The 20651-nt window shown below is 51.4% G+C and overlaps 1 protein-coding gene across 1 annotated transcript; it reads left to right on the top strand.

Annotated features, from left to right (window-relative positions):
• Window positions 1-651: 651 nt before the first annotated feature.
• On the top strand, window positions 652-7103 carry ZFP36L1 (ZFP36 ring finger protein like 1). Its single transcript, XM_012531709.3, has 2 exons — window positions 652-1862; window positions 4285-7103. Exons 1-2 carry the CDS (start codon window positions 1806-1808, stop codon window positions 5242-5244), a joined length of 1017 nt encoding a protein of 338 aa, XP_012387163.1. The 5' UTR covers window positions 652-1805; the 3' UTR covers window positions 5245-7103.
• The last annotated feature ends 13548 nt before the right edge of the window (window positions 7104-20651 follow it).

Raw genomic sequence — 20651 nt, 5'->3', positions numbered from 1 at the left:
CAAAGAAACGTGCTCATAATGGGGTGACCTAATTACATCGCAATGGAACCCGCTCTTAGCCACTCAGTGCACAGGGTTTCATAACAGACCCGGCGGCCTCGAGTGCTGGGAAGAAACGTGCGAGGGCCGAGGAGGCGGCCGGGCACGCGGGGAAACGGGAAAGAAACGCAGCGCCGCGGTTTCCACCTCGGTCTTGACTCCAGCACTCCGGCGGAGACCGAGGGGGCGGTGGGGGACACGTTAACAGTTTTTTATTTGGGTGGGTGGAGGGGCATCCGAACCTAACAGTAAATAAATATATTCTTTACAGTTTTCAAAAGAGCGATAATTCAGGGCCTTTCGGTTTCGAGGATCCCACACCCCCCTCCTCCCATCCCGCCAAAACAGCGCAGTGTGACAAGCCATATGTTCCGTTCCCGTGCGGGCGGGGGAGAAGCAACAGTAAGTTGAAGTGTTGCCTCCCCCCATCTCTTTACCTACATTCTTAGCAAAGTAACTTTTTTTCATTGTTCTGGCATCTAGGGGGTGTGCGTGTGTGTGTGTTGGTGGGGGAAGTTTCGGCGCGGCCCATGGTTCGGAGCGCGCGGGGAAAGTCGTGCGTTGCTGGGTGTTTTTTCGGGGGGGGGTGGGGATTAGGGGCGTTCATGAGGATTTAGGTTTTCTTTATAAAAATATTTAAAGATTGATGCGTGAAATAAATACCACAACGAGGCCTGTTAAAACAACCCGGCAACTATACTCCAGTAAAAATTAAACAAACACCCAAACAATCCGCCCGGACGGTGGTCTTCTTCGCGACGCTCTCCCACCCCTGCTCCTGCCCACACTCGGAGAGTGTCCGCTGCAAAGCGAGCGCGAGTGGAGACGCGTGCGGCGCGCTAAACCGCTTGGTGCTCGCCCGCGCCAGCCCGGGTCCTCCTTGGGGTGGGGGGGAAGTCTCCCTAATCCTCCTCCCCCAACCCCCACCTCCGCCCCTGAAAAAAACAAAACCCTTGGCTTGAACGCTTTGTGCGCCTCTTATTTCCAATCTCCTCTCCCCTTGGGGTTTGCCGAGGGGAGCCGAGTGCGGAAAAGAACTCGGGAAAAGAGTTAAGTTGTGCGGCAACTTGGAGAAGTTTCCAGGGAGATCAGCTCAAGATGGGAACTGCAGCCCCGGCGCTAAGGACGGGCTTCTGCTCCCGCGTGTAAAAAGAGAAAGTCGAGCCCGCCTTTCTGCCCGACAAAAAAACAACAACACAACAACCAGAACCCCGAAGAGGGTGGAATGAGTGATGTCACAGAGCCGCGCTCGCAGGCTGACAAAAGGGGGGCGCCCCTCCCCCCCTGCGGGGCGCGCGGCCCCAGAGAAGGGCGCCTGCAGCGAGGGGTAGCCAAGCGAGCGGACTCGAAACTTTTCCTCTTTAAGAAAAAAAAAGTGCGCGGCTCTCAGTGGGTTTTTTTTTTTAATTCGCCTTCTTTCCTCGTCTCCCCTCCCCCTTCTTCCTTTCGAAAGTTTCTTTTTTTTTTTTTTTTTTTTCCCAGAGTTTGACCGCAGGGCTGATTCAACTTCAGTGTCAATCAACTTTTTTTCCTCCTCTTCCTCATTTAAATAAGTTTAAAGCTCCTCCTCCCCCTCCGGCCCACCAAATCTGAAACTTATATAAATTGGGCTTCGCGCGCCGCAGCCCGGGAGAGTCAGAAAGGCGAGGGGCGCCGGGAGCAGGCGTGTGGGACTCCAGACCGGAGAGCCGGAGGCTGCGCCTTCCCCGCACCGGGACCTTCACGGCACACCAGATCCTTGTCCCTGCCCCTTGCGAGCGCCCAGGATGACCACCACCCTCGTGTCTGCCACCATCTTCGACTTGAGCGAAGTTTTATGCAAGGTAAAGTGGGGCAGAGCGTTTGCTTTTGAAAGTCTTTTTCTTTTTTCTTTTGTCTTCAAAAAGAATCCCCGAAAGTTTAGGTCTGGGAACGCAAGGGGGAGAGGAGGAGAGGCGAGATGGTTGTTTATTCCGCCCCATTTTCCCCCCTCAGTTTGAAGGAATTTGACTCTCTGCTCCCCACCCTTTGAGTTTCAACAGTTCCTGGCGGGGATTACATGGGAATCTGGAGACCAGAGTTTTGGGGGGCGAAGTTTGCGTGGGGCTGCCTGGGGGGGCGCGGGGCATTGACCAGGCAGGATTGGGGCAATTTTTCGGTGATTCTTTCGTCCATAATGTGCTGCTCTTGAGCCGGGTGTCGCGAGTCTGCTCGGTTTCCCTGTGTGCGCTCTGTGTGTCGCCGCTGCCGGGAGGGGTTCGAGTCTCTCCAGCCCCATTGCCGGACTGTGGGTCGAGAGGTGGGGGTCCCTTGGGGAAGTGAATCTCGGGATGACGTTTTGCTGGTAGATTTCCTCTTCTGTTCTGGAGAGGCTGGGAATCTGCGAGAAAAGGCCAAGAGTTGTGGTTCAAAGGATGTTGCCAAGCGAGTTTGCAATGGGACTTCAGTTCGTCCCAGCTCAGCCAGGCTTCCTCTGTTATAGCCGACCGTGCTGCAAACTTTGGGGTGAGAGTGGGACTCGGGTTCACCCGCTTACCTGTTTTCCGAGGGACCGCGACTCCGATATGGAGGGGATGGGGGGACACGACTACAAAATGCCGGTCTGAGCTCAAGGGTCTCGGCGAGGAAGGATTTAATGAGGCCCTCAAGCCGTGTAGTTTGCCAGCTGGTGTGGAAAAAAGCAAGTTTTAAATCCGGAATATTCCAGGAGTGCCGTTTAAGCGTACATAACAGAAGCCTGTGGATGTTCAAAGTTTTTCGCCCCCTCTCCCCAATTTCAAAGAGAGAAGCTGCTAGGCTACTTTTAATTGCTGAAGTGTTTTGCCTTCTTTTAAACACGTCGGGTCATGTTGCTCTCTTTTCCCAGCTTGCTTCTCCAGTCCGTGCAGCTGCCAGGGCCCCAGGGCTGCAGGGTTGGGGTGCAGGGATACCCTGGAGCTGAAGAGCAACATCAAAAAAGTTTGAATTTCAGCTTCCTTCCCTACCTGCGCATTCCCAAACTTCATTTGCCCTGGCGGCTGCCTGAACTCTCCCGGCACGTCTTCCTTCTCTTCCTGGCTCTCCCGCTCTTTGATCTATTTCTCTTTCTCTGGCTCCCTCCCCCCGCAGGACTTTTTAAATGAACCTCATTGTTGGGAACAGGCTCTCTACTTGGTTCCTGTAATCCGCTCTGTGGGGTGGTTGCTGTTACAGATTCCAGATCCCCCGCAGCTGATCCTAAGGGACCAACTTTAGAAATCACACAATGACACCCACATGGGCTGGGAGCCAACTCCCAGGTCCCCTGCTCACACCCTTTCCAAATCTTGGGTACAGTTTGGGCAGGTGAATAGGGTCCCGTTGGAACAGAGACCTGCCTTTGGTGCCTCTGCCCCCCTCCCCCAAATCCATTATTGACTGGGAGGAGGCTGGGGGGATTTGGTGCTTTCCTTTTCCTTCCCACCTGCAGCTTTGCGTTAAAGATTAAACACTGGCGCTCTTATCCAAGCGTGCTCTTGCAGCCCGGAGACTAACTGCAAAGGCATCTTCCCAGTGGAGGGGGTGGGGTGGGCGGTGACTGGTGGGAGAGATCATTGTAGAAGGCACCTCTTCTGGGAGCACGGGGCAATGAGTTTTGTATTCGGGAATCACATCCCCTCTCCCTGCCAAGCCCCCGCCCCACCAATCCGGGATTTCTCTTCCTGCCCCTCCCTCTCCCCTCCCATCAGCAAGGTAAAGCAAAGGCAGTCTGGAAATCTGTTGCCAAAGGAATGGAATGCTTCTGAAGGAGGAAGTTGAGAGTCTCAGGCCAGGTTTGGGGGGAGGGCGGCAGCTAATTAGGCAGGGACTGATTAAAAGGAGACCTAGCTCCTAGTCTCCTGAGTGTGGGAAAGGAGAGTTTGTGAGTTGTGTGAGATATTTTCAACACAGGGATCTATTTGGGAGGTGAAGAAGTTGGATTTCATGGAGGAAAGTGGTAGCTTTGGGGACAGGATATGAGGGTGCATTCCAGGGATCGGCGTGGAGTAGGTGCATGTGTAAAACAATTTTTCACACAGGCCAGGAATTTTGTGGCTTCTTATGCCTGGGGCCAGAGTAAACCCTCTCGGCTGGTTGAATGGGAGAAAGAGGGTGAGGGGTTTGCCAGGGCAGAGGTGGGGATGGTGGGTTCCTTCGAGACGGAGTATTTCTGATCGTGGAGGGGGCTGCCCTTAGTGGTACCCTTCTGGGCCTGGCGGATGGCCTTTGTCAACTAACCGCCGTCTCTCTTGTCTCTCTCTCCTCCAGGGTAACAAGATGCTCAACTACAGTCCTCCCGGTGCCGGGGGCTGCCTGCTGGACAGGAAGGCGGTGGGCACCCCTGCCGGTGGGGGCTTCCCCCGAAGGCACTCGGTCACCCTGCCCAGCTCCAAGTTCCACCAGAACCAGCTCCTCAGCAGCCTCAAGGGCGAGCCAGCTCCAGCTCTGAGCTCTCGGGACAGCCGCTTCCGAGACCGCTCCTTCTCAGAAGGGGGCGAGCGGCTGCTGCCCACCCAGAAGCAGCCGGGGAGCGGCCAGGTCAACTCCAGCCGCTACAAGACGGAGCTGTGCCGTCCCTTCGAGGAGAACGGAGCCTGTAAGTACGGCGACAAGTGCCAGTTCGCGCACGGCATCCACGAGCTCCGAAGCCTGACCCGCCACCCCAAGTACAAGACGGAGCTGTGCCGTACCTTCCACACCATCGGCTTCTGCCCGTATGGGCCCCGCTGCCACTTCATCCACAACGCTGAGGAGCGCCGTGCCCTGGCCGGGGCCCGGGACCTCTCTGCTGACCGTCCCCGCCTCCAGCATAGCTTTAGCTTTGCTGGGTTTCCCAGTGCCGCTGCCACCGCCGCTGCCACGGGGCTGCTGGACAGCCCCACGTCCATCACCCCACCCCCCATCCTGAGCGCCGATGACCTCCTGGGCTCGCCCACCCTGCCCGATGGCACCAATAACCCCTTCGCCTTCTCCAGTCAGGAGCTGGCGAGCCTCTTTGCCCCTAGCATGGGGCTGCCCGGGGGTGGCTCCCCAACCACCTTCCTCTTTCGGCCCATGTCTGAGTCCCCTCACATGTTTGACTCTCCCCCCAGCCCTCAGGATTCTCTCTCGGACCAGGAGGGCTACCTGAGCAGCTCCAGCAGCAGCCACAGTGGCTCAGACTCCCCCACTTTGGACAACTCAAGACGCCTGCCCATTTTCAGCAGACTTTCCATCTCAGATGACTAAACCAGGGTAGAGAGGGCCGCCCCCCCACCTATCCACCCCCCGCCCCGACCCCGCACCCACATCCCCTACCCTTCCCTCCCTACCCATCGATTCCTGACAAACCCCTACATTAACAAGGTTAAGCTCAACCCCTTTCCCCCAGGACCTTGGAATACCCCCTCCCTCCCCCCTCTTTAAATGCCCCTCCCCCCCAACATAAGGACAAGTCAATTTGTCAATAGCTTCTTCTGGCTAGAACCCCCCCCACCTCAATTTTATAGCCCACTTACCATGCATAACAGACAAGTCCCATATTTGTCAGTAGATGCGTTTTTTTTCCAGCTTAAGCCTTAAGTGCCAAATCACAAAAGAAAAAGCAGTAACGGTTTACAGAAGCAACTTAGTGCCTTGTGATCTAACTTTGTCACTGTGACTACATTACCTCTTCAGCGCCAGAGGGCACCCGTGGGCCTCCCTGAGCCTCTGCCCAGGGGGAGGGGGAGGGGGAGGGGGGACTTAGAAGAACCAGCAGCTCCCTCCACTGGCAACACAACTGCACCTTTCCTGATTCCAGTCTCCCACACACTTCCTTCTCCCCTCTCCCCAGTAACCCCCGCCCCCCGCCCCCGCCTTGGGAGAGTTGTTGCCAGACTTGGGTTTTTGGGGAAACCTAGCTTGACATTCAAAACCTTTTTCTTCCCGACCTGAACCTCTGTTGACTAATCTTGCCTGGGTTCGTGTAGGTCTGCAGGAAGGAAGACTGCAAAAGCGGATGAAGATTGTGACATAAGTGGGACTTTGTGATTTAATTTTTTTTCTTTTGTTTTAAGTGGGGAGGAAGGGGAAGCTAGATGGACTATGAGAGACTTGATTTTGGTGCTAAAGTTCCCCAGTTCGTATGTGACATCTTAAAAAAAAAACAACAAAAAAATGAGAGAAAAGCTTAAAAACATGTAAGGGGTGAGCAGTTAATGGTATTCATTCCACATACAATATCTGTGTAAAACGATTTCCTGTAGAAGTAGCTTTAATGGTTTTTGCTCTAGAATACCGTAGGTCTATCCTTAGAGCACTCACGCCATGCTTTTTTCCCTGGGTTTTAAACTTCATATAACTTCAGAAATTGGAGAGCAAAAATTTTGCTTGTCACTGCACATCAATATAAAAAAGCTTATTTAACTTATCAAAACGTATTTATTGCCAAACTATGCTTTTTTTTGTTAATTTTGTTCATATTTATCGGGATGACAAATCCATAGAATATATTCTTTTATGTTAAATTATGATCTTCATATTAATCTTAAAATTTTGTGACGTGTCTTTTTCCTTTTTTTCCACAGTTTTAATATATTATTCTTCAACGACATTTTTTGTAACTTTACACTTTTTTTGGTTATTTTATTTTAAAAAAATGAAAAATTAATTTAAAAAAATGCAAAAAACTGTTGGATTATTTATTTTAGAAATTTCCCCCCTTTGTGTTGGACTGCAAATTGAGTTTCTTTCTCTTTTGGCCTTTCACAACTAGGACTGAGAATGTATGTAAAAGTTCTGTGACAGTACAGAAGGAAAACAACTTTTAATGTATAGCTTCTAAAAGGGAAAAAAAAAAAAGAAACCCTTTGACTTCACGTGCCCATCTCTAGACATTCCGATTGCAGATTTGACGTTCTGGATTCCAGGTTTTAGAGTTTTCCAATGTTAATGCAAACAGAACTGGCACACACACATTAAGATGAATGTAATTATTATTCCTCTTGCTGGTCACTACCGTCGCTTTCTATTTCTCTTTCTTTGTGTGAATTTATTTAAAAGAAAAAAAAACTTTTTGTAACGACTATTTGCAGTTTAAAAATCAATAAACCCATTTTTTCAAGAAATTGATGGTGAAACTGGTTTTGCTTGGTTTGTGGTTTTAGTCTGCCTGTAGGCTTGTCCTTTGTAGACGATGTAGGTGCTGGGAGGAGGAGGGAGGGCATTGGTTGATTTCTCATCCTTTACAGCTAAACCAATGGCTGGTTCCTTTGCCTGAGGCTGGAAGTCTGCTGAGCTTTGAGGGGTTGGGTAGAGGTTTATTGCAAAGCAGCCTGTATTTGTATTATCTGCCCTGTTGTTGGCTGTTGACAAGGGTCCAGCCTTACCTGCCCTTGCAGCCTCGGAGGTTCTTCAGAGTGAGGCACGGGGGCTTACTGTCTTCTCTGCCTAGCCCGTGGTCTTAATTCCTTTGGGTAACGTTTGGGGTGCTGAAATGGTGAAGAGGGGGATGTGGCACGTGGCGCTCCAGCAAACTTGGATTTGAGTGTGTTCTTTTATTTGGGTGCTTCCAGGCTTTTTTTTTTTTTGGCCGTGCCACCTGGCATGTGGGATCTTACTTCCCTGACCAGGGATCAAACCCGCGCCCCCTGCACTGGAAGCGTGGAGTCTTAACCACTGGACCGCCGGGGAAGTCCCGCCAGGCTTGTTTTTTTTCCCACAGGAAATTGACCTGAAGCCCTAGCCTCGTAACACCTATCTGGGGTGGGTATGATGAACCATTGCAGGCTCAGAGAGGAGCTTCCAGGGTGGTGGGGGGCTCAGTCACAGGGGACTGGGAGCAGAGGTGGTTTCACTTGGACCCAACATGCGCTTCTGTATTTGGAGAGCTGTTAAAAGGAAGGGGTATGAAAATGGCCAGCGTAACAGGAAGTCATCTGTTCTTGCCGCCTTAGTCTTCGTTGTACCCCTGATGCCATGCAGGATGGGTAGGCTGTCATCTTGGGAAGGGTGAGGTCTACTTGGCTAGAGGAACCCCAGCCGATCGATGTCAGATGACCACTTAGAGGGGATGTTTTGCCTGCCAGAGAGAGGTTGGATCCTTCTGAAAATCCTGAGTCTGGTTCTTGGGAAGATTTCTTTCCGAGGAAGCAGAGATGGATATCGTTATCTGAGGCCTAGCTGCCTTCGGTTCCTTGCGCTCAGTAAGTTTTGGGCAGTAAGCTGAATTTCCACTCGAATTCCACCCGGCCTCTCCCGAGGCAGGCAGGTCTGCAGCAGACATCAGCTGGGCCAGGGCTATCCTTGAGGTTGGAGAAGACCTACCTTAGGCACCCTGTCGACTCTTCCTTCCCTGGCCAGCAGGTGCCTGCTGGGGGGCAGGGCGGTGAGGTAGAAAAAAGGGACTATTACCTCTTTCAGGGCAGGGGCTGGTGGTGGAAGGAGGGGGAAAAGCAGCGCTTCCTGGGTCTGGAGGAAACCTAGGCCTCCTGTCTCTTGAGGAGGGAATGAGTGTGTGTATTTGCGGTGGGTGGTGATGGTGGTGGTGGGGACATGTGAGCTTCCTCTCTGATTAAAAGCAAAAAGACATAGAATAGCGCACCTTGAGCTTGTTTTCCGTAGGAGTGGTTGGGCATATGGCAGATATCTTTCTAATTCCCCAGCTCATGGAGACACCGGTTGGGTTCAGAGAGGGCTGAGCATATCCACTGACCAGCCCAGAATTCCCTCCATTGGAGTCAGTCCCCTGAGTGATAACAAAGATGGAAGCATTGATTCCCGGAGACCCTGGAGTGCAGACACTGGCTGAAGAGGCAAGGTGAGGTTCCCTATGGCCTGGGGAAGCTTTCTGTCCCCAGGACTTGACCCTTCAGCCCACCTAAGTGTCTCCATGGGAAACTCACACGGGCTGAGATTTAGGCCACCCAAGCCCACGCATGGTCACCACAAGAACCTGATTTTTTACCATATAGATCTTAAAGGTAGAAGAGATACCAGGGTCCAAAGCTACTTGGGAAATGAAGTAGCAGAATCTTTTTGGGCCCATGCTTTTTCCAGGATATTAGGTGATGAAAGGCCTCAGCAGCGGCAGCAGCCCTAGTCCTGTGCTCTAGGCTGGCAGGGAATCCAGGGAGATGTGAGCCCAGAGCTGGCGGGGGACCTCCATGAGTGCCTCTAGAGCCGCGGAAGATAGGAGCCATGCAGAGAGAGCTGGAAGTAAGGCCTCCACAGAGGGAAGTGGAGCAGGAAAGGCCAGGCCTGCCTTTGTCAGCCAGCTTCCTGGGGCGTGAGGCCTACTTCCCCACCTCTTGCTCTGGACCTTGGGGCATCTCTCTTTGGGGGCCCTTTACAAGGTCTGTCCTGGCTGGGCAGGGCCTCCATGGCTGTTGGTCCTGCAGCTCATGGTCTGGCTTTTGGTTAAATTTCTTCCCTTGGAGCAGCTCAAAGACATGAACTCTTTTGGCCACTGAGCAATGATTTACCTTTTTAGGTCTGGAAGCCTCATTTTCGGGAGGAAGGTTGGGAGCCGGCTGTACCTCAGTGTCACTCTGGTGAAAGGAGGACATTTGGGAGAATGTGGAGGCAGACACGAGATGGGTTTTGCAGCCAACTGGATCGCAAGGCACCAGTTACTGGGCAGATGGGGTCACGGCCTGAGGAAGTTTCTATGGCATGGAGGTCGGAGCCCTTCAACTTGGGTTCAAATCCCAGCTCTGCTAATGCCAGCTTGCGCCTTGGGCAAATGACTCAATCTTGGATTTTCCATCTGTATCTTGAGGGGTGACTGTGAAGATCAAGTGAACCACAGCAATGATGGTTCTTCATCAGTGCAGGTAGTCTGAGAACTTTATGTGTGTTAACTAGTTAAATGCTCAAAGTGACCCCTCAGAGGAAGTTCTGTACTACCACCATTTTGCAGATGGAGAAATTGGGGCGTAGAGAAGTTCACTCATTCGTCGCACAGTTAGAAGTGTCAGGATTTGAACCCAGGCAGGCCTGCTCCATGACTGCATTTCCCTACATGTCATAGGCTGGCACGCTGAATGCATTTGGCCTGGTCCTTAGCACATAGTAACTGCAAATCGACCAGTGTTAGCTCCTGTCTCCCTTGGCCTTTGTGGAGATTTTGCAGGGGCCTGAGAGAGGACCAGTTGGATTAGATGACTCTGCACACACCTCCTCCACTGGGTGTCATGATCTCATGTCCCACAAGGCCCTGGATTGGTGCGTTTGGAGGATGGTGCCCAGGAGGAGGGCAGGCCACCCCCTTGGACTTTCTCCTTCTTTGCCTGTCATGGGGTGGCTTCTGTTAATGATTGACAGGGCAAAGCGTACCCCAGGGCCACCTTGGGATTTGGCCCTGTGCCCTTCTTCCCCCAGGGTCTCCCTCCCTGCACGTAGCCAACCGTTTAATCACATCTGGCTGGACTGACCTAAACACTACCTGAGTTCAGTGGGCAGGGGCAGGGGCAGGGGCAGGGGAGACCAGCCAGGCTCTGCACCACCCCCTTGCTGCCCTGCAGATGGCCCTCCTCAGGCCGGCCTCTAGCAGCAAACAGGGATTCAGAGAGTTGGGAAGCAGGGTGAAATCTTGGCTTTTTCTTGAGGTCAGGTCAGCACTGGGGGGCCCTGTGGTGACCCACCTCTTTGTGGGTAAAGCTTGGCCTACAGAGAAACCTTCTGGCCCAAGGGCTTACGATGCTTTCTGCAGGAGCCCCAAAGGGTTACATCTGACTTACCACTGTGGGAAATTAGTCTCTGCGGAGCTAGGGCAGGGGCTGCCCACATGCTGGGCCAGGTTCCCTCCTCCTGCCCACGAGAGCCAGCTGCTGCTTGGGGGCCAAGGATGCCTCCACCACGCTGAGGCTGTTTGCAGTTGTTTCGACATATTGGCAAAGGCTGGGTCTCAAGGTACAGGGCTGTGAGTGACGACGGTACCTGCGCTATCAGGGGGACAGTGAAAAATAAATATTGGCAATGGCCAAACCTGAGGCAATTTTCTCACAACCAGAAGCCAGTCAGGTAGCTGCCCCTGACTCCCAGTGATGCCTCCGGGAGAAGGAGCTCATGACCACATGGAACAGAGTTCCTTTCTGCCCACCCCAGCACTGCAGGAGGAAGGGAGGCTCTGTTGCCCAGGTAACGAGTTGGTTTTGGAGTCAGGAACCTGGATTCAAGTTCCTGCTCAGAGTCAATTGCACTCCGAGACCTCAGGCTAAAAACCTAGTGAGCAGCTCAGGGCCCCAGTTTTCTCAGTTGCAAAATGGGATTATGATGATGATAATGATGATGATGGTGGTGATGATGAAGGTGAAGACAAACACCTAGTTCAGTGGATAAACAAGCTGTAGCACAGTCACACGATGGAATACTGTGCAGCTGTGTAAAAGGATAAATGACATATATACACAACAACATGGGCGAACTGCAAAAACAGAAAGTTGAGTGAAAGAAGCCTGCCACAAAAGAGCACATTTTACATGAGTTCATGTATATGAAGTTCATAAGCAGGCAAAACTGACCTGTATCGATAGAGACTTGATTAGAAGGCAGAGTATATACACATAAAAAGTTCATTGAGCTGCATGTTGAAGATTTATGCACTTTACCGCATGTAAGCTACACCTCAAGAATAGAAACAGAGCTGCTATGAGTGTTAAAAAATACATATAAGAAGAAAAGATACATATAAGGAAAAAAAAAAAGAAATTCAGTACCTGGCCCGTTATAGGTACTTAATACATCGTGGCTGGTTTTTGTATAACAACAACCTGAAGATGGTGGTGCTGATCTCGTTACCTTTTTATAGAAGGAGAGCATTGGCCCAGAGCAGGTGAGTAACTTGCCCAGGTGAAGTGGGACTTGAATCCCAGCAGATCAGTTCTCAAGCCTACACAGCTGCCAATGACCTGACGCTGCCCCTTGGTACACAGGTGTTGCTTCTTTAGAAAAGCTAAATACACAGTAATGCAGACTGGGGCAAGCTGCTAATTACTTCATGTGACCATCCGCGTTAGAAAAGGGTTTCTCTTGGCAGATTCAAAAGAAATCTCTGGGAGCTGGTTGGTGCCTTTCACACTTTGTGCGAGGTCGAGGGAGGCCAAGCTGGGGCCTAGCTGTGCTCTGAGGGGCTGTAGAGAGGAGAGCTTGGCCGGGCAGACCAGCATACTGGGGTCACGGTCCCGGGAGTCACCCACGTGCCCTGCCTGTCGCAGCCCATCTCTCCCTAAGGCTGGTGGGGACTGTGAGGCCTCCGCGGGCCTGGCCCAGCCTCTCTTCCCAGGCCCTCAGGCTCAAGGGTGCGTGGGAGCCTCACGTGGCCGTTAGGGCGCCACCTTCGCCCTCTGTTCCATTCCACTCTTTTGGGAAGTGGTTCCAGCAGCTGGGCTCCGGGAAAATATTCTTGAATTCTGATGGAGGAAGATGCCCTGCTCAGCCAGTAGATGTGGCCACCCCAAGGCTCTGGGGGCGGGTTCTCCCAGGGCTGACCTGCAAGTGCAGCGTGTGGGAGCAGCAGCCTCGTGGTCCGGGAAGGGCCCATGGCTTGGGGTCAGGCAGCAGGGCCGAGGTGAAGGAGATGCTCACTCCCACGGGCCAGCGACTGCCTCTTTACATTTTACGCCCCAGGCACCTTACTTGCCTCCCTCTCGTTCCAGCCCTATCAGGCAGGAGCCTGCATCTGTGACTCTCTTCAGCCGCTTATCAGCTGTGTGACCTTGGGTAAGTCACTTAACCTCTCTGAGACTCCTTTTCCTCTTAAAAGCAGGGGCACAGGAAGCATACTCACTCTGGCCACCTTCTAGGGTGGTGGTGAGGATCAGATGACATGGAGAGGAAGGAGCTTCAGGAGTGAAAAGACCCTGGACAAAGGTGGTTTTGAGAGTGTGGGAGCAGTTTGTAGCCCTCAGGATGACAGAGCCCTTCTGCAGAGATGTTTCAGTGTCGTCACTTGGCGTGTTTTCCTGCCTTGGCCCACCCTCTGGATTTGCTGCCTCAAACTCATGTGTGCTGTGTATGTTGTAGGCAATTCTTTAAAATTTACATTTAAAAAAACCTACACAATTAAGCATTTGTGTAGACTGACCAAGCATGCTAGGCTCTGGGCCCAGCCTCCGTCACACGGTCTCATTTGACAGTACCTGTGAGTAAGTACTATCATTAGACCCATTTCACAGATGCGGAAAGTCAGGTTCAGGGAGAAGTCACCATTCCCAACCACCTATCATACATGACCAAGCTAGGACCCAGGTCTGTGTGACCCCAACACCCAAGCTCTCAGCCCCCATACTCGACTTGGGAGACAGATGTCAGATGGCATTGGGGTCACTCAGCAGGTCTGGGTTCTGATATTTGCTCTCCCCTGGGGACCCACAATTATGGAGGAGAATTTGTCTCCTCCCAGCCCATCCCTCCGTGGGATGTTTCCATCCCATCTGGTCACCCTCTCTGCAGCCCAGGGGGGCGGGGGGATGAGCAGAGGGAAGGCTTGTTTTCTGCCTCTCTTACCAAGGGGGAATCTGAGGTACGATATGGTGACGGCAACTGCGCTGGGCTCGTCCTCCGGTGCAGCAGCTGATTGAAAACCAGGTCCTTGCCTTGGCCGTGCTGCTGCATGGCTAGTGGTGGAGAGAATAATATTGTACCGCTCAGACGGGTGTCATCCTGCCTGATGAGTGATGGGAGACCCTGGGGATGTGGGACCCTCCCCAGGGCTAAGGTGATTACTGTTTAATCAGCTACCAGCCTTCTTGTCTACCTGAAACTGGGGTCTGCTCTGGAAGGCACTGGCTGGCTGCTGGAGTTGGTGTTTCCTTTTTTATTTTTTTTAATTTATTTATTTGTTATTTATTTACTTTTAGCTGCGTTGGATCTTTGTTGCTGCGTGTGGGTTTTCTCTAGTTGTGGCGAGGGGGGGCTACTCTTCATTGCGGTGCGTGGGCTTCTCACTGCGGTGGCTTCTCTTGTTGCGGAGCACGGGCTCTAGGTGCACAGGCTCAGTAGTCGTAGCAAGCGGGCTCAGTAGTCGTGGCTCGCGGGCTCTAGAGCACAGGCTCAGTAGTTGCGGTGCACGGGCTTAGCTGCTCCGTGGCATGTGGGAGCTTCCCGGACCAGGGCTCGAACCCATGTCCCCTGCATTGGCAGGTGGGTTCTTAACCAGTGCAGCACCAGAGAGGTCCTGGTATTTCTTTTTTCGATGCTTCCTTTTCTGAGAGATGCTGCCCGTATTACTGAATTGCACTCCAGCGTTCTCCTTCCACCCAAGAAAGTCATTTATTCCTGCTAATGCCAGGGGTCAGAGGGACAAAAAGGCTACGTTCTCAGAGCTCCAGCCAGCAGCAGATGCCAGCAAGGGCAGAAGAAGGAGGCCCTGCCAATCAGCTCCGCCACTGCTCAACTCCTCCCTTGCTTACCTGAAGTGGGGGGAAGGAGGGCAGGGCCTGGGCGCTTCACTGACTGGCTCAAGACTCAGCCCTCTTTCTTCTCGTGTTACTGACCACTTCACTGCTCGGCTTATAGACATTGCAGCCAGGCAGTGGGTTCCATCAGATATTTGAACTCAGATAGAAGCTGGAATAGGTTTGGCTTCGGTGTGGTCCCTGACCTTGGCTTCTCTTCCCACATTCTGCCTCTTGTGGTTGGCTCTGGATCAGAAGCTGGTCTTCCTGCGCAGTGGAGGACCCCTTCCCCACTCACAACCAAGCGACGCCTGTCCCCGGCCCCTTCAGCGTGCACTCAGATGTCTGGAAGGTCTCTGCGCTGTGGGTCCACGTTAGGGAGCTGGGCTTTCTCTTCTTAAACACGCATGAGAAATCACTGGAGGACTGGAAGTCTGTCCTAACACGCAGGTAAAGCTGGGAGTTAACCGTTCAGCGCAACTGGCCGACCACGCCCAGCTGGTTTTGGGGCTGGAGGAGCTAAGTCCCACCCTGGCCACAACTTGCTGATAGACCTGAGTGGTCATTGCTTATTTCCAGGCTTCCATTTCCTTGTCTATGAAACAAGGGGGTTGGGCCAGATGAGTTCTTAGTTCTATGATTCCACGAATATCTTAGAAAGCAAAACGCGCACAGCCAAACGATGGGGCAGCAGTGTTTGATGCTGTAAAACCCCAACTATGGTTCTAGGCGGAAGGGAGTTGGTGTGTCTTGTTGATGATGTTGGGTGACTCACATGGACAGGTCCAGGACTCTAGAAGCTGGCTGTCTGAACCTCCTTTGAAGTGGTGGTTTGAAACCCTTTTATGAACTGGAGGTTGACTGAGAACATGTAAGTTATCTCGTTGGTATGTTGTATTTCCCCAAACACTCCATTTTAAATTAAGACATCGAAGCAACTGTCTTATTTGAGGATTGTGTTTAGCATTTGAACATGCTGTTTAGCATCTCTTAGCTGACTCCTTTCTGTGACATTCATGAGAATGAGTTACTGAAATCTGAAGTCCCAGGGAGGTAGATTTCAGCTCGCTCTAGGAAAGAACTTTTTAACAAGCTGAGCTGGCCTTTGGAGATGCTCAACTTCCTGTTGCTGGTAATGTTCAAACCAAAGCCCTGCCCCTACGCCCCCATCATGGACATTGCAGAGTGATTCCCTGACACCCTGTCCAAAGCTGCCCCCTCCTCCCCACTCTGTCATACCATCCTGGTTGGGTATTTTTAATACTTGACACTTTCTGTAAGTGTCACGTTCATGTATTCTTTTATTTGTCCTCTATCACCCCACTAAACTTGGAGGTAAATCTGGCAAAGCAGCACCTGGACCCTTGTTCACTGTTCTGCCTCCAGTGTTTCATCTCCTGGCATTTAGCAGTCACTCAACAAATACTGAATGGATAAGAGTTTGCTGTTGGTTTAGGCTTTTTCGCTTCCAAGTCTACAAGCCCACTGTTCTATGGGACTAGGCCCTTCTAGAGCCTGGCTGGGGAGTTTCGAAGGAGCCCTGGTGTCCCGGGTTAATGAGAGTGGAGCAAGCACTGGGCATCAGATGAGGGTAGTCTCCCTCACTGGCTGTGGGTCCCTTGGGTGAGTCACCCAACCTTTCTGGGTCTTGGTTGCTTCATCTGTAGAAGGAGAGAGTTGGATTCAGTTATCTTCAAAACTCCTTCCAGCTGGCCTGCCTTGTGATGCAAGTACTTTGTGTTTGCATTCACTCCTCTGTTCTCAGACTGTTTGTTCAACTCTCTTTTATTAGGGGTTCTAGGCCTATTAAAATAGAAAAAAAAATTAAGTAGCCTTGAGAAGGGAAGAGTAAATACAAGGGCAAATGGGTTGTTTTATTCTGCCTAACAAATTAGAGAGACTACAGGGAGACCCCAAAGGGAATGGACTGTTTAATTAAATAATCGCCTGGTTAAATATAAATAGTTCAACCCAGGCATAAATTAACAACTGAGATTCTTTTTCTCATGTACTTTAGCCACCTAACAGTGCACTCAGCCGCAACATACCTAATATTCTGATTTTAAATATACTTTATAAATGGAGATGGTAGAGATGGATTCTTTCTTCTCTCTGGCCTCTCTGGAAGATGGCTAGTAAGCCTGGATGATTCCATTTTACCGGTAAGAAAATTAACAATAAGCTACTCTCAACGACAACATTAAAACACCCCCTGCTGCAGGATTGCTCTCTATGGCTGGCATGGGCTGACATGGAAGGCATACAGATGGTGAATTGTTTTTTAGATAAATTTAGGACCGGCCCCTATATAGTCCTCTTTCTTCATGTACCTGGAAAAGATTTTTTCTGTAGCCTGAGGTATTATCCACATGCCACCCACAATAGCAACAAATTCAGAATTACCTCTGTGATGAAGCAGTCAACGTATAGGTAGGTATTGGGTGCTAATACAGTATAAAGGTGTTATATGGTTCAAAAAGACATAAAATGTGATCCTTGTGCATAAAGTTTACATTTTAGTTGGGGAGATAAGATATAAACTAATGAAACCATCAATTAATGCTATACAGATAGCATTGTATACTGATCCAATAAAAGACAAGCTTGAGATAATTAGAGGTCAGTAGCTTGTGAGACCCTGCTGATTGGATAGTACATTTAGTGCCAGTGGGTCAGAGGAGGGAGATTGGCAAGGGCCAGCAACTGTCTGGAGAAAGGCTTGCTCGCACACTGGCTCTGTGGGTATGGGAGGGCCCCTGCTACTGCTCTGAGCCACACGTCTCGAGGAATCGAATGTGAATGGTGCCCACTGAGGCTGGGTAGGGTAGCAGCCCTGCATCATGAAGCTCAGACTGCAGAGACCTTGAGATGAGCAAAGGATGGGAGGCCTCAGTGTCACCGCCTATGGGTCTGAGTCAGCCCATGGACCCATTAAATGTACTGCACTGTGTACCAGGGGTCCCCAGTCCCTGGGCCGCTGACTGGTACTGGTCCCATGGCCTGTTAGGAACTGGGCCGCACAGCAGGAGGTGAGTGGCAGATGAGCGAGCAAAGCTTCACCTGCCGCTCCCCATCGCCCGCATTACCGCCTGCACCATCCCCCCCACCCCCATCCGTGGAAAAATTGTCTGCCACGAAACTGGTCCCTGGTGCCAAAAATGTTGGGGACTGCTGCTCTACAGAACGTTTCTGAATATTTTGAGCCAACACTTAAAAAGTGAAGAGATTTAAAAAATAATAATGCAGTTGTCTGGCATCTCTGGAAATATTGGGAGATCTGGCCACGTAAGACTCAAAGTCCCCTTTGGCATCAATTGTGGCATCAGTCACGTGGATCTAAGTAGCACCAGTTTCTTTTTTTTTTTTGCGGTACGCGGGCCTCTCACTGTTGGGGCCTCTCCCGTTGCGGAGCACAGGCTCCGGACGCACAGGCTCAGCGGCCATGGCTCACGGGCCCAGCCACTCTGCGGCATGTGGGATCTTCCCGGACCGGGGCACGAATCCGTGTCCCCTGCATCGGCAGGCGGGCTCTCAACCACTGCGCCACCAGGGAAGCCCCACCAGTTTCTTTTAAGATGAGGCTCATGCTCTCCAGCCTGCCCCAGTCCCCACCACTCCCTATAAGTCCCCAGGACTGCCTGAACCTTTTCCCCCTAATGGTAGAGAAATATTTCTCTGTACTCATATTTCTATCAAGAATAAGAAAAATAAAAGCCCAATAAGGCTTTTTTTCTAAACAAAGGCAATGAGAAGAAGCCTATTCTTCATAGAAGTGAAGAACATGCAAACAAAGGGTGGCTATGTTGAAGGAATTTAGACCACTGGCCTCTCTCATGTAGATTCCTGCTGGGCCCTGTGTTAGTGGAGTTTGTGGGAGTTTGTGGGAAACACGTCAGGTTATATAACAGAGATGCACTGCCTTAAGAAAACTAGTCCTAATAGCTGAGGTTTATTAAGGGTTCATATATATGTCTACCTTCCCAACAACCCTGTAAGATAGGTACTGCTATTTATCTCTGCCTCACAGAGGAGGAAACAGAACAGAGAGGTTAACCAACATGTCCAAGGTCACACAGCTCCTTGAGGATGGAGACAGGATTTGAATACAAGTCTGCCTGACTCCAGAATTCATTCCCACTTCTGTTTCTTCTGTGCTGTGAGGCTCTAAGACAGATGCCCCTGGCCTGGAGGATAGATATATGTGTGTGTGTGTGTGTGTGTGTGTGTGTGTGTGTGTGTGCGCGCGCGCGCGTGCGTGCACTTTATCCTAGCACCCAGAGCACTACTCGGTGCCTAACAGGCATCTGTAAGTATCTTTGAATGTATATGCTGTGCAGATGGCCCCTGAGCCCTGGGGTCTGGGGCTGTGTTTACTGAACTTGCTCCTCTGACTACAGTGTCCTGTTGGGGGCTCAGATCTGATCAGAGGAACAGGTGGGGACAGCCTAGCCTGCTCCACACTTTTTTGTTCCAAGTCTGGGTCTCCTCTAAGTCTTTCCTTCTCCACCACCTTCACCCTCCAGACCCTGAGATGAGACAGTTGGCATATTTTCTTCACTGGAGAGTGAAGGAAAAAGCTATAACTGTTGACAAAGCCAGATGGTGGAGGAAGTGGTCCTTCAAGCCACTGAAGCCTTGTGAGGGGCTGTGCTGCAGTGTTTGTGCTCAGGGGCAGCGGGGTGGGATAGTGGGCAGTGTCTATGCAGCTGACTCCCAGACGGGAGTTGGGTGGTAGTAGTGGAACACAGAGCTGAGGGGCCGATGACAGAAGTGTTTCTGTGTGGATGCCCCATCTCAGTGCCAGAGTTGCTTAGAAGCAAACTCTGAGATAAGGATTTGAGTGTAAGTAGTTTATCTGAGAGGTGATCCCAGGAAACACCAAACGGAGAGTTGGAGAAGTGAGTCAGAGAAGGGAAGGCAGCCGATAATGGGTTTGTTACCAAGTTAGTTATCCCCAGGGGTAGGTGGACCTTGATCCTCCTGGGATGATCTGGGAGCCAGTAAACGACACATGCCTCAGACACAGCATACCCAAGGGGCAAGGGAGCTGGGGTGTTCAAACACCAACCCCTCAGTGATGGGTTGAGGGCCACTTGGCACTCATGGCCTGATGTGAGGGTGGGCAGGTGGGCTCTGGTAGCAGAGATAGAGGTGCTGGCAACTGGCATTTGGACAGGCATGCACTGAAATGGTGAAGGTGAGGGGGCGTTGGTGGGGAGCAGTACCAACTGCATCTGCAGCCTCCCTTCTATCCATACAGGCTGAGCACCATGTCTGGAGCCCAGGGTGCTTTGCAGTGATATTACGCCTGTCCTATATCTGTTAGTTTTTGCTACATAACAGACGTCCCCAAAATTTAGTGGCTTAAAACAGCAACCAGTTTATTTAGCTCTCAAATCAGTGGGTGGGCAACTTGGGTTGGGCTTAGCTGGGTAGTTCTGGTCTCAGCTGGGCTCACTTGGCGACCAGCTGGCTGGTCTTAGATGGCCTTGTTGGGACAGCTTATCTGTTCCACATGGCCTCTCTCCAGCAGGTTAGCTGGGGCTTATTCTCATGGCAGAGAATGAGCCGAGACAGGCAAGTGCTCTGAAGGCCTGGGCTTGGAACTGGTACAACATCACTTCCTCTACAGTCTGTTGGCCAAAGCAAGCCATTAGGCCTGCCCAGATTCAAGGGGTGGGGAAATAGACTCTACTTCTAGGTGGGAAGAGCTGGAAAGTCATACTTAGGAGAATACATACAGGAAGAGGAACATCTGCAGTACTTTTGCAAACAATCTACCACATGGCCCGTGCCTCGAGGCATCTTGTGTTCTGGTAGACAGTGAAAACCAGCGTGTGCTGTGCTCTTTTAGACATAGTAGGAGTCAGAAGCTGTCTGGGTCAAGTGTGGGAACACCTCTGTCCTACAATACCTCCTCTCCATGGACGCTTTCTGTTAAACACTATCCTTTCCTTTGGTCATCTGTAAGAAAGAAGTTGTTTCTGAGGGATAGCACACTGCATCTCTGCTTACCAAGGCAGTCATTCTGCATGGGTCGGAAGAGCAGAAAAGAGCTGAGTGGCTTTGGAGAAAGGAGATGTAGTGTGCATGTACTTTTCTTTTTGGCCAGTGTCTGGACCCTTTGCCCCGTGTTTAGGGAATTCCTTCTTTCCTAGTTCTGATGGGTGGCAGCAGAGCCGGCCACTTTCGAAGGTGAAAAGACCATGTCTTCTCTTTCCTGGCCTCCCTTTGTAGCCAGGATGTGGGTGTACGACCTGGACTTTGCTGATCAGACAT

The sequence above is a fragment of the Orcinus orca genome, chromosome 2 (assembly GCF_937001465.1).
Source record: "Orcinus orca chromosome 2, mOrcOrc1.1, whole genome shotgun sequence".
Classification (NCBI taxonomy): Eukaryota; Metazoa; Chordata; class Mammalia; order Artiodactyla; family Delphinidae; genus Orcinus; species Orcinus orca.
Note: the sequence above shows the minus strand (reverse complement) of the source record. Positions and strands in the feature narration are given on the sequence as shown.

What these genes read in the sequence shown, in the direction of transcription:
- ZFP36L1 (XM_012531709.3), top strand. Translation starts at nt 1,806, where the DNA reads ATGACCACCACCCTCGTGTCTGCCACCATCTTCGACTTGAGCGAAGTT. An exon ending in TGAGCGAAGTTTTATGCAAG is followed by an intron (nt 1,863 to 4,284) that starts GTAAAGTGGGGC and finishes TCTCTCCTCCAG; the next exon opens with GGTAACAAGATGCTCAACTA.